The following is a 13,797-nucleotide window of genomic DNA, read 5'->3' on the forward strand; positions in this document are numbered from 1 at the left end:
TCAGACAGAGGTGTCCTTTTCATGGCTGTCCAAGTTCTCCGTGCTTTGGTGGCTCCTCCTGGGAAAAGCAGAACAAATGAAAAATGAACACACTTGTGGCTTTCACTGCTGACTCACTGAGCTGAGTTTGGCAATCTCAAACAGCTGAGAGCCCCCAGCAAGGTGTGGTTGCTCTGGACAATGACTGAAGCTCCTGAACAGAGGAACCAGTCCCATTTCAGATTGTTTACACCGTCCCCTCCAGTCTGCACAGAGGCTTTTGTCATATCCGCCAACACCATGCACATATCTTAGATATTTTAGGGCATGAAGTGGTCTCAGGCACCCTTGCTTAGGTCCTGGAATGGACCTCTTAGCATGGAAATCAGTTTCCAATTCGAGTAAATCGGGATAATAAAACCAAGACGAAGGAACAACTTATTTTTTGGTATTTTATCCATCAGTCTGCTAGGACTCTCCTTATGTATGTCCTCAAGAATTGACAGAGGTGGATGAATTTGAGCTAGACAAGATTTTCCTTGGAGAAGGAGAAAAAAGGAGGAAGGGAGAGTGACAGAGTAAAAAGGGAAAGAATAGCTCAAAGCTGACCTCTTTTTTTCTCCCACAATCTTTTCTGCCTACGCTTCTAAATGGTTTGGATGTTTCTTGTATCCCATAAACACCAAGAATGCAGTCAACAACATAACATTTTCTTCTGTATAAAAGTAAATTGTAGCTATTCACATTACCCCCACAAATTTAATCTATGTAGAATATTCCTCATTTCTGGCCTGAAACAATGTACCACAATAGTGCTTTGTGAGCCACTCCAGAGAAAATGTAAATACAGCAGCTGAAATTTCTGATAAATGGTCCTCTAAGCAGGTTGTAGCGCACTACAAAAAAGAGATACTGGAACATGTCATGGTACCATTCTGTTAATAATTTGACTAAGAGCACATTGTTTTATTTTGTTGTAAGGCATATAGGGATTCATTACAATAATAATTTTCCCAGTATGATTAAGAGCTGCTGTGGGGATATTGCTGCTGTTTTACTGCCGGTCCAAACTTACCTTAACTCTTCAAGGGCAAGCTTTGTTTCTTTCCGACTTTCTTCAGTGATGGGGTAGAAAAGGAGTATGAACAAACCTAAAAGGATGAGGATGGCAGGGACTGCTCCAATGAGGAGTTTCAGTGTGAGGATCACATCATCTGACTGTCTGCATATTCCTGGCTTGTACCCAGTAAACCTAAACAAATGGAAACAAGTGGTGTGTGTATGTCCAAAGCTAAAAGGCTGTTGTTCACCTGAAGGCTTCCTTCTCCCCACTCCCCCCACTCTTCAAGACTTTTCTCCCATTTTCCCTATACCTCTCTTTTTTCCTTCTCCCCACTACATTTCAAATTGTGTTTTTCAAACCTCATTTTTGTGCTCAACTTCAGATAACTGCATTATCTCTGTATTTTCTTGTTATTATATATAACATTTAAGCTAATTATTGCTGTTGAAATTGATCAAATTGCTTGCATACTTTTAAAGAAAGGATTGTGGAATCCTGTGGAAGGAAATAAACCAATGCCCGGCAAGTTCCACCTGAACGTGAGGCAGAACTTTTTTCCTGTGCAGTGACTGAGCCCTGAACAGATTGCCCAGAGAGGCTGTGGAGTCTCCCCCACTGGAAATATTCCAGAACCATCTGGACACAATCCTGTGCCTGTGCTCTGGGATGACCCTGATTGAGCAAGGAAGGTTGGAAGCAGATGGGCCACTTGGTCCCTTCCAGCCCTACCCATTCTGCGATTCTGTGGTTATGTGAAATTATTCTGTTATGTGTTTCCTATTAATATTCAGCAAAGTATTCAAGCTCTGTTTTAAAAGCATGGAAGTAATTTCACCAATTTCAACAGCAATAATTAACTTTAATTTAAACACACACTTAAGCACTCGTCTCAAGATAGACAAATTTACTCAAGTGCTCAGAGTTAGGTACACTTCACTGGTTCAGGGCTTCCATGCGGTCCCACAACTGCTGATATACTCAAATTCCTACTTCTTATTTGTGGAATGAGTTTTTCTTCTGAACATCCACCTAATAAAAACTCATTTGGCATCACTCTGTCTTCTGTATTCTCCCACATACATCTGCCTTAGTAAATTGCTGGGACCCAACTGGAATGTAATTGAAAAGGGGCTAACTGGGGAACAGCAAATTGTTTGAGGCTTTTAGCAATAAGCAGTTAAAATTCCTAAGCCCAGAATGTTCAGCCAACATTGCCCGTTATTTAGCAATTTCAGCTCCAGGCCCCAAAGCAAAACATTCTGGTTACCAGAACCTAATCTGGAGCAGAGGGACAGATTTCCCTTCTAAGTATTTATTGTGTGCTGTAGCAGGGACAGGCACAGGCCCTTTCTGCCAGGTCTTGCACAAAGGCAGGGCAGAGATGTCACTTACTCAGCCTGTCTGGTCGGAACAGACAAGAACAAATGGGAAGAGACTATAAACCCTCTCCTAAAGTGACCTGGTCTAGGTGACAGGCAGAGCTGTGAGAAAGGCTGTTCCTGACTCTGATCAGCATCCAGTTCCCTAAAATGATGCAGGAATTGGTGATCCTTTCATGCTGAACAGGTCTCTGGCACCCCCAAAAGCACTCCAGTCCATGTAAAATCTTACAAGCTCATAGAGATAGTCCAGTTCAGGTGCAACAGGGAGTGCACAAAGCACCTGTATCACCTGTGGAGGACCTTCATCTGCTGCTCTTTTGTGTTTGGTTCTTTATTCACATAATTTACATGAGTAATTGAAAGGAGGAAAATCTGAAGGGAAGTCAGGTTTTTCTGAGTAGAACCATGTCAGGGCAAGTAACTTAATGCTCAGTTGTCTGGCCTAGATGGCACCAATCCTGTCTTTAGTGGTCAGCCATCTGGAGCTGCTGGCACTTTCAGGCTCAGTGCATGCAATTAACTCCACAGGGTAAAAGTGTTGTAACCTCAGAATGCTTTCAGAGTAGATCCACTAAGTGGAAACATAGTGTTACTTACTCCAGTCCTGCTGCAGAAATTCCTAAGCCAATTCCTGCTGACATCTTGGTAAAAAAAACATAAGAAGAATAGAAAATGGTTTCATGTCCTTTCCTGTGGGGATTCTGCAGGCGAAAGTTATCAACAACATCAGGGAGCATTGACCTAGAAGTGAGCAAGATAAAAGGAAAACTCAAGCCAAAATTTCTTTTCAAAGTCCAAACTTAATGAAATAGAGCACAGCCCTCCTCCATTTTTAAGATGATTGATGTGGCCATGCACATGAAAGAATCCAGTTCAAAAGGTTGTACTCCTGGAAAGAAGGGCAAAAAATGTGTAAGAAAAGCATGGCCATATATTGCAATGTGGAAAATCACTGAAAAGCCATCAAACACTTGAGAGGTGACAGAATTTCCTAGTCTGCCTGTCATTCCAATCAGAAGTTTTGATATTAAAAAAGAACAACAACTCCCCCCCCAACATTTCTTAAGATTTCAAGGGACTCTGAATGTCTGAATAGTTGCACTCTGAAATGACTCTTTTGACAAGGTAACAACATTTTCAGAAACCAATTAAACCTATTCTCTTTCTAATTCAAAGAGACTGAATTAGGTAATGGGGAATTAGAATGGAAGCTGCTTGAATATTAATTGTGAATTGACTCTTTTTCCAATATATGTAATCATTTACTGTTGGAAAAAGAAAAGCCTTCTCACCCTGTATGCAGAAAAGCTTACATAGTCTGACAACTAATTTCAAACTATGTATTCCATGATCTCTTGGAGTTTTCAAGGCATGGTGCAAACAAGTTATGAAAAAACAGTGCTCTCAGCAATGGTCTTGCTTTCTGGTTAGTGTGATCTTAATAACAATTATTCAGTCTGAAGAGGAAATGTCCTGCCATGCTCATCCTTGAGGTGTTTTTCCCCCATTATTTTCAGTCCTCAAGTGCAAAAGACCTTGAATTCTTGGTTTCTTATAATCATAACCTTGTGTATTTGATCCATTACAAAGGATTACTCAAGCAGGAACACACAGAATCATGGAATGGTTGGGTCGGAAGGGACTTTAAAGCTCATCTCATTCCAGCCCTCTGCCATGGGCAGGGACATCTTCCACTATCCAGGGTTGCTCCAAGCCCATCCAGCCTGACCTTGAACACTTCCAGGGATGGGGCATCCACAGCTTCTCTGGACAACCTGTGACAGGGCCTCCCCACCCCCACAGTAAAGAAATTCTTTCTAAAACCTAATCTAAATCTATAGTCTTTCAGTTTAAAGCCATTACCCTTTGTTCTATAAGTACATGCCCTTATAAAAAGTAAATTTAGACATAGTTTGCCTTGTGTCCTCTGCTACATTCTTAATTGCTCAGCATTAATTGATTTGCCTAACTTCATAATTCCTGAGGCAATGTTATCACACGTTGTACAGCTACTTAGATTATTGATTAATTTACATACTCTTGTGTACAAAAAGCAGTTACAGCTACAGTGGATGTTAACAACAGGGCAACCAAACTCATATCACTGCATATAGCATCCGCTACAAAACCAAAAAAAGATTCTTAGAAGAAGTGACTCTTGCCATATTCTGCCTTTTTCAGAGGCAAATTCCATGCAGTAGTACATACACGTAATGCAGAAATACATCCATTCCCCAGCTCAAATGTAAAATTCTCCTACCATGGCAACAGAAGAGACGCTGCAATGCTCAGACCAGAGACGAAGGCCACGAAGTAAGCCAGGATCAGGTTTGGAATGGTCACTAGCATGACTGCAAAAGGAATCATCCACTGAAGAAGAAAAGCATTATGTCTAAGTTACAGCATGCACTGCTCAATGTTATACAGATTGTTTCCTTCAAAATACAAAACTGTGTTACAGAACAGTACACACACAGCAATGTCTCACACTTCAGTATTTTGGTCAAATTGCATTTCCAAAAAGCCCTGAGCCAATCTGTACTTAACTACCCAGAATAATTGGAGAAAAGTAGGACAAGTGATAGTAGCGTTGTCTCTGTTAGCAGTATTAGGGCTACAACTGAGCTAGTAAATTAAACAGACCCAAGAGCCTATTTACCAGTCGTGAAGCCAACTCCCAGATCCTGGCCACATTCATAGTTCTAAACACTCAGGGTCTCCAAAAAACTCTAGGCCTAACAAATACTTTGTGTGAAGAGCCCTAAAGCGGTTGATTCCCAAACTGTGCTAGGTAGAATAATAGAATGGCTTGGTTTTGGATAGAACCTTTAAAGATTATGTCATTCCAGGCCCCCTGCCATGGGCAGGGACACGTTCCACTAGACCAAGCCGCTCCATCCAAATGTTCAAGCCCTGGCTTTGAACACTTCCAGGGACGGGGCACCCACATCTTCTCTGGGCAACCTGTGCCAGGGCCTCTCCACCCTCAAAGTAAAGAATTTCTTCCTAGTATCCAATCTAAATCTACCTATCTGTCAGATAAAAGCCATTCCCCTTTGTCCTACCACTCCATGCCCCTGTAGGAAGTCCCTCTCAGGCTCTCTTGAAGCTGCTTTAGGCACTGGAAGGGGCTCTAAGGTCTTCCCAGAGCCTTCTCTTCTTCAGGCTACACAACCCAAGCTCTCTCAGCCTGTCTTCATAGGACAGGTGCTCTAACCCTCTGATAATTTTTTCAGTCCTCCTTTGGACTCACTCCACCAGGCTCACAGCCTTCTGAGGTTGTAGGTCCCAGAGCTGGATGCAGCATGGCAGGAGGGCTATCATGAGAGCAGAGCAGAGGAGCAGAATCCTCTCCCCCAGCTGCTGCCCACACTGATTTTGAAGCATTTGGTTTTGTAGGCTGCAAGTTCACATTGCTGAACAATGTCATTTAGAGCATCTTGTCAACCAACACCCCCATTTCTTTCTCCTCAGGGCTGCTCTCAATCCATTCACTGCCCAGACTAGTTTTGTGCCTGGGATCCCCCTGACCCAGATGCAGGATCTTGTGCTTGGCCTTGCTGAACTTCATGAGGTTCCCACAGTCCCACCTCTCAGGCCTGTCCAGGCCTCTCAGGATGGCATCCCTTCCCTCCAGTGTGTCACCTGCACCACACAGCTCTGTGTCACCAGCAAACCTGCTGAGGGTGCCTCAGTCCCTCTCTCCATGTCCCTGACAAGGATGTTGGACAGCACGAGTCCCAGTGCAGACCCCTGGGGATGACACTCCTGACTGATCCCAGTACAGACCCCTGGGGATGACACTCCTCAGTGTCTCCAGTACAGACCCCTGGGGATGACACTCCTGACTGATCCCAGTACAGACCCCCGGGGATTACACTCCTCACTGGTCCCCACCTGGACATTGAGCCATTGACCACAACTCTTTGGGTCCTTGACCACAGATCTTTTGCCATCATCCAGCCAATTCCTTATGCACTGAGTGGTCCATCCACTGAATCCATGTCCCTCCAGCTTAGAGACAAGGATGACATGCAGGACAGTGTTACATGCTTTGCACAAGTCCAGCTAGACACATTCAGCTGCTCTTCCCTTATCCATGAACACTGATAATTCTCAGGAGATTGCTAATCAGCTTGGGTGAAGATTTTTCTGCCAGTTAAATAACAGAGATGACCAAATGCCCATTTCTATTCTAGGCCACTGGAACTATTTAATTTATTATTAGAGACAATGCCTTAAAACATCCTCACACTGCATTTCAAGGGTAGTGGCAGGGCTTCAGTGGTCATTTTAAACTGTAAATAGACCATTTCACAGATCACCTTCAATCTTGATGAAGAGGAATGTGCTTTCATTTCCAGTCACCTCTTTAAAGCCATATACATACTCAGCAATAAATAAACAAACCCAAAAGTCTGAGTGGTTGACTCCACTCCCCACAGCCGGATCCACTCATGACATTGCATGACAACCACAGAGGTTACCCTCAAAACCAAATTAATTTGGGATGCTTGGGATTTATTTTCTGGCGGTAGTTATAGTCACTAGATTTCTTCAACTTCAACTTGAAGCAATGGGCTTACAGGACAGAAAATCCACTTTTTAAAATGCTGATTGAATGCCACTGCCCAGCTGTCCTATACTCGTCACATGCTCCATCTCCCACGCCTGTGAACCACAGGCACAGCAGCACATGTAGAATCCAGAGCCAGGGGCTTATCTACAGGGCTTTTTAATGATGGGGATTAGTTTAACATTAAGTGTTTCAATCCTCTATACGTGCAGCTTGGGAGCTGAGGGCATGAGAAGAGCTTTCACAGAGAGTGATTCCCCAAAGCATTGCTATTTACAGTTCTGTATGATAAGTGATTCTGGGAGTCCTGCAGTCTAATCCATTATGTTTATGTTTTAAATGCATTTCCCATCTAAAGCATTTGCTCCCAAGCTAAGGAGGCAGAAAATAACCTTTCCTGACTGCAAGTTCCCAGCACAGGCAGATAATCCTTGCATTAGCCCAGTGTTGTGGCAAAATCATTATTTCACCACAAGAGAGCACTCCAGCAATATCAGATTTTATGTTGTCTATAAGCAATTTTATGACTGCCTTATGCTCCACATGGGGCACCCACTCAGAAACCAAAGCACTTAAACAAAATTCTAGATCAATAATAATAATAATTGTAACTGTAATTTCCTAGAGAAAGAGAAGCAGGGCCAGCAGGACTGAGGTTACAATGCCCTAAAGCCTCCCTCATGCAGTGGCAGCGCAGTCATGGGGGCAGTGCTCCCACTGCAATAAACAGCTAATGCAGCTCCTTCTTTCTTACTTGTAAAGCAAATACTCTGTTATTGGCATCTGCTCTCTTGTCACAGGGCTGCTGCCCTCTGAGTTATAAACAACATCCCACAGCTATCCTGTGCCTTCCATCCGTCCCCTGACAGCGCCGTGCAAGGTGACCCTGCTGGGATGCTGAGGCTGGCACTGGTCGCTGCAGCAGCACAGTATGAAGGGCAAATGAGGAAAAGGTGCAGGGAGGATGTGAGTGGAAACAAGATGGGAGAGTGGAAATGGGGCTGCAGAGCCAGGACTCATCCAAAGGCAACTCTCCATGCTGCACAGTGCTCATAGATGGCAAATAAACAATTGCGTATCTGCGAAGAGGTGCTCTTATTTTTACTAAATCCTGCAAAAACCATAGCCAAAAGATATTATTGGCTAGGATGGAAGCTAGAGTTGTGGGAGAGAGCCATCTTGGCTTTTAGACACATTGCCAAAACTATGAACCAAGAAGATGCCACACTTGTTAAAATTTCTCCTGACAACTTCACCTTCCGTCACCAGCTGAGACTCACTGAGTGTAAGTTCAGTGTTTGCCCCATGAGGGCAGAGCAGACACCTAAATGAACACAGCACGTGGAAGCTGAAGGAAATAAACACAAGAGAATAATTTCCACCTTGTGCACCAACCTGGTTGATAGCATTCTTCCTATCCTCCCAAGGATCCTGCTTGGGAGCAGGCTAATTCCTGATAATTCCAGAAATTCTAGGTTTTAAACTTCTAGAAACTTGAGATACTTAATCAGTAGTTAGACTTGTTGGTCATCTCTTTTGGGGAAATGGGTAAAAAGGGAGAAATATCAGTGGAAGAAACCCAAGATTCTTGTTGCTTATCTACCAGTTTCTAAATTCTTTGAGGGCTCTCTTGAACATAGACTCACCTTAACAGGAAATATTAGTCTGGAGCACTGTGACTTTTTTTCCCAGGAAACTGAATTTCCAATCACATGTTCACCCTGAAGGCTGAGTGAGGTTTTAGAGAAAAAAAAAGTTTTCTTCCCTGTCTCCCCTTGCAGTAGAACATTCCCCAATGACAAACTTAGGAGCCTTAAATGATGTGCTTGTATTTCATAGTGGGAGAGTACAGATCAGTTGTACAGATCACACAAGGTGGTAGGGTAGGAAGCTCCTGTGATGCATTGTCAGACACAAAATCCATCACTGAGCACACACTGAATCCCCTGAGAAATGTCTCCAAGGTGAAACAGAGAGGTGGCTTTTTTTCAATCCATCCCCCACTTAGACCATAACAGTCAAGCAACTCAACTGTAAAATTAAGTTAAACCATGTTTACAGAGGTGCTGACAGGCTTTCCAGTCATGTAAAACTAAATTTATAGAGCCAGCTTGGTTGAAGAAAGCATTTTTTGTGGCCAAGTAGACAGAGGAGGAGATTTCCTAAGGAGGAAATCTGCATTCCCAGGTCTAGTCAATGGGCCAATACCGCTTTTGGCAATTCTCTTTGCTAAAGTGGTAAAAAGAAATAAGAATGGGGCTCGACTTCCAGATGCCTACTTCAAAACACACAGCACAATTCAGCATATTTGGAACTTGGGTTTTAAAGTTACTTCTGATCCTCTGGAAGTCATTACAACACAGCTTTTAATTCCAAAAATTATAACTGTTCAACTCGGTCACCAGACCTAAATTTTTCAGCTTTGTTCAAATTTTGACATTTAGCTTTGGTCTGGATTTTTCAAGTCCTCCTGCTTTGTTGTGCACAAGGCAATTTTTCTTTCCTCTTTCATAAGTAATTGAAGGTAAACAGGGGGAAAATGGGGAGGAACAGGCCTATACAATAACTCACCAAGGATGATGACAGAAAATTGCTGCTGTCTGCACTAAGTAAGGGACTTAAAATAATCCATCAGTGACAAGGGCAGGCTCACTGAGCTGGCTTTGCAGAGCTGTGTCAGAGTTAAACTAGGCTTCTTTTCTCAGGTAGGTCACCTTTTTCTTTACTTCACTAATAACTGTCCCTCCCTATTCAGAGGGATGTGGATGCTCCTAGAGGGGGTGTCTAACAGACTTTTGTTTCCTTCTGTGAGACTGAATTACAGACACCTCAGCACCATATAACAAAGACAAAACAAGCCTTGCACAACAGGTAACTTGTCAACACTAGGCAACTCAGATTTGAATTTATAAAACCTCATTGAAGCTCAGTTCTGAGAGCTTCAAATGAGGAGAATTTGTGGAGATTCTTAAATAAACTGGGACCCCCCCCGGCATCAATCTATTTCTTTAAAGTTTCCCTTGGAAACTTGGAATCTGTCTGAAATTTGGTACAGTGATTTAAAACAAACTCTGGAATGGAGCAAATTTCACATAGATTGATGTTATAAGAACTTGAAAGAGCTCCTGAAGTGGCTCATTGTCAAACAAAATGAGCACAAGCAGAATTTTTTTTCTCAGAGGATTTGCTTACCGAAATCCCACATGCTGCACACTTCTTGCCAAATCTCTGCAGAAACTTCTGCCAGAAGGGAACGCTCACCACTGCTGATACCTACAAGGACAAAAACCCATGTCTGTGCTGTGCTTACTTCCACTGTCTTCTTCAGCTCTGAGCTCACAGACATCTTTTTGTCTAGTACCTAAAAGCCTGAAAGGAAGGTGAACATGCAGATTCTTGTTTCTCCTCATCCTTTGACCGACTTTTTAAAATTCATTGTTAAGCTGTCCATCAGAGGGTTTTCCACAGTCAAATCTCAGAAGATAGTGTCTTAAAATTTCCTTTTCTAGTACAAGCCACAGCAGTCAAAGCTGTGATCATTCATTAAGGTTCAAACATACTGCAAACAGCCATACTTTGTGCTAATGCCTCTTGCCACAGTGCCTGAACCTGACAAATGATGAGTGAATTTAGCTCTACCCCATGGTACAGGAAGAAAGCTGAAGTGCAAGATAAACCTATCCTAAGATACACTTAAGAGTACATTCCATACTGTGTGTCCCTTCTTAGGAGCAATCTGTAAGACAAATAGCTTGCAGTTGACGTTATTGTTTCAAACACTGAAATACTCCCCCATAGCAGCAACAACCACAAGCAATGTCATTCACCTATGCACTGAAGTACTGCTACTAATGGCAGCCTTACACTTGACCTTTATTTAAATGTCATCTAATTGTTAGTTATATTTCAGTCTTTACTTTCTTTAACTCTACTGTCTCTTGTCTCTCTTCTTGGTGACCATCACTTGCAGAGCCTTAAGATACCCAGCATTCCTCTTTTGCTCTCCAACATATTAGTTTTAATGGGTTTGGAAAAGATATGTCTTATAATGTGGGAAAGGATAAGTACCACCTAAACAAGCAGAAGTCTACCTCTGCATATTAAGAAAAAAGATTCTGTAAAAGGATCTTTTTGTCACACTGCCAATTGCTCTAGAGAGGAATCTTCGTATTTCTGGGTATTTTAAATATTTATCCTCGCAAGCTGCCTAGCCCAGAGGAGTCGTGTGTATGAATATGCAAATTGAAGTTGTTTAATTTTCAGCACAGAGGACTGGGGAAAGGGACAAAGGAGGTAAAATTCCAAACCTCCTTTCTAGAAGCAGCTTCTGCCTTTTATAGAAGCTGTGGCTTACAGGTAAAAACAATAAGGAACGGATTAAAAGCTCCAAACCACTAATTTTTTATAAGTGCAATAGGGAACACCAGCTTTATTTCAAACAGACAATGAAGAAGATAGTGTAGCTTCCTAACAGCTCTGCTGAGACACAAAACTCTTCTTGCCTTCCGTAATTTTGTGTCAAAGCCCAGGTAACTTTGGGAGAGAAGTGCAACTCACCAAGATGGTCACCACCAAATACTGGAAGTGATTGCGGAGGCCAGCAGCGTGCGTGCAGAACAGGACAAAGTTTCCCTGCTCCAGCTGTCGAATTTAAGACATTTGGTGACAACCAAAAGACAAAAGAGAATTTTAAAAAGACAAAAATTGCATCACACTTCATGTCAGCTAAATACAGATGGTGACTGATTTGTTAAATGTAGGGTTTAGGAGTCTCATTCTTCCCTTGTTTGCAACAACTAAAAGAAGTATTAATTGTCCCATTATCACTGGAATAACATGCCAGCAATGCTGGGCCAAGCAAGAGGTAAGCCATACCTAACAGAGCATAAAACTGACCAGAACAGAAATGGCCCTATGAAAAGATTCTGTCTCGAGGCTTTATTCCCCATGTCCCAGGTGCCTTGTGTTGTCTCAGCTGCAGGCTACTGCAAGAAACTCCCCTTTCTCTTCCCCAGCAAGGCCATAAATCTTTCTCCAGAAGCTCTGACTCCAAAACAAGTAACATTTCAGCTGTAATAACACTCCTGCCAACTTCCTGTAGTAAAGCAGCTGGTTTTATATGCACCCTCAGCTATGGAGAGCGGCTTTGGGTCAGACATCTCCCTACATCTGAATCCTCAGCAGATGGGAGGATCTAACTGCACTCGTTATACGACAGGTGAAGCCACTGCTACCGCCATGCTTCTACAGAACTAAGGGGGATTCTGAACACCAGAATATGATAGAGGGCCAGCTCCAGCAATTCTGCAGAAGCAGAGTGACAGAGGAGGATTTAATAATCATTCCACAGCAGCACGATCAATTCTTGCTCCCTTTGTGTGCTTGTAGATTACAAGTGGCCAATCACCTGTTTACAAATTAGGATATCCAAAAGGTTGTATCCTGTCTCTATTGCCACAAAACCCTTCCCTAGTCTGTGTCCCTGTTTATGCTGCCCTAATTTTAGACACAGGATATCACACTCTGGAATTACAGCCAATGCATCTTTACCTGCCTATTCATTTTGCTGAGCAGTAATCCACTCTCTAATTTCCACACAATTAGTGTTGCTCCCTTGAGTAACAGCAGCAAGGGTTGCTCATACTGGCTCCACTGGAGTAACAGAGCTTCCAGCTTCTGCCTCCCCTCACACCTTCCCTTCAGTTTGCACAAACAGCAAAACAGAGAGACATGGACTGACAGATGATCTCTTCCTCTCTGGGTGCTGCCAGCAAGTAGCTGGCTGCCAGCAACCAGATGTGCTCTATATCCCTGCTGGCTGAGTGGATGCTGGAAGGACGTGGACAATAAGGGACCTTTCATCTTTCATCTCCTCCCTGTCTCTGCAGTTGCTCACAGTACCTGCAGATCCCAGACATGAGCAGAAATAACTTCTGTTATTGTTTCTCACCCTTGGGTATTCCAGCAAGGACTAGCAGATGCTGTGCCCAAATCCAGGCCAACAAAAAAGTTCAGTGCTTCTTTGGCAAACAAACTTTTAAGCAGTCCTTCCAAGGAACTTAATAATTCACCAGGACTGCTGGTGAGCACAGCACTGCTCTCTCACATGTAATTTTCTTGCCTTCTGTCCTGCTATTCCCTTGATAAATGGTCCACGTGACTAAGAGTCTCTTGGTAAAAATGTAATAATTATTTGCTTTTCAAAATAAAGCAAACTTCAGCTGTTATGTACAAGTTCAGAGTAAAATAATGTATTTACTGAATTGAACATGTGCTAAAAGTCAGGCTTAAAAAGCCTACTGTACATATGGGGAGTGAGGGTTTCTTACTGAGTGGCTTTTCTACAGCTCCTCTCTTTGGGAGGATGCACCACATCTTTTCATGAGATGCCACATCCAATTGCAGGTCCTCATTTCAAAATGAGCTCTACCTAACTCTGACACAGGTAAGACCTCCTGCCTCTGTATGTCTTTTTACTCTGACCTAATGCCTTCCACCACAAAAGACTCCACAAGACCCAGTTCAGCCACTATCTGAGAGCAGTCACCTCCACAAAGGAGAGGGGCAACAGTTTAAACAGGGCACACAGAGAGAGAGGAACAGACAGAAGGGAAAAAGCATTCTCTAAGCAACTGAAACCACAGGAGACTGTGCATAGATAACACAGAATGACCCAGACTGGGTCACTAGGACTAGTTCTTCACCTTTTATGAAAAAAAAAAAAGAACAGAAAGGGGGAAAAAAAGTCTTTAAATGGTCATGACTTTGGCTTTGCTCCTCCTTTGTAAGAACAACCT

General features: G+C 42.9%; 1 protein-coding gene across 1 annotated transcript in view; it reads right to left on the reverse strand.

Moving 5' to 3' along the window:
• The window catches only part of MFSD2B (MFSD2 lysolipid transporter B, sphingolipid), a 37,345-nt gene continuing 23,548 nt past the window's right edge, over positions 1 to 13,797 (reverse strand). The window contains exons 9-14 of the mRNA XM_054280203.1: positions 11,558 to 11,641; positions 10,193 to 10,273; positions 4,685 to 4,794; positions 3,022 to 3,165; positions 1,055 to 1,231; positions 1 to 58 (exon numbers count right to left, since the gene is read on the reverse strand). Of these exons, the coding sequence (XP_054136178.1) occupies positions 1 to 58; positions 1,055 to 1,231; positions 3,022 to 3,165; positions 4,685 to 4,794; positions 10,193 to 10,273; positions 11,558 to 11,641 (654 nt within the window). The remainder of the gene's footprint in view (positions 59 to 1,054; positions 1,232 to 3,021; positions 3,166 to 4,684; positions 4,795 to 10,192; positions 10,274 to 11,557; positions 11,642 to 13,797) is intronic.

Source organism: Melozone crissalis, unplaced genomic scaffold (assembly GCF_028551555.1).
Source record: "Melozone crissalis strain CALT ecotype California unplaced genomic scaffold, PUWL_Pcris_2 ptg000027l_1, whole genome shotgun sequence".
In the NCBI taxonomy this organism is placed as follows: domain Eukaryota; kingdom Metazoa; phylum Chordata; class Aves; order Passeriformes; family Passerellidae; genus Melozone; species Melozone crissalis.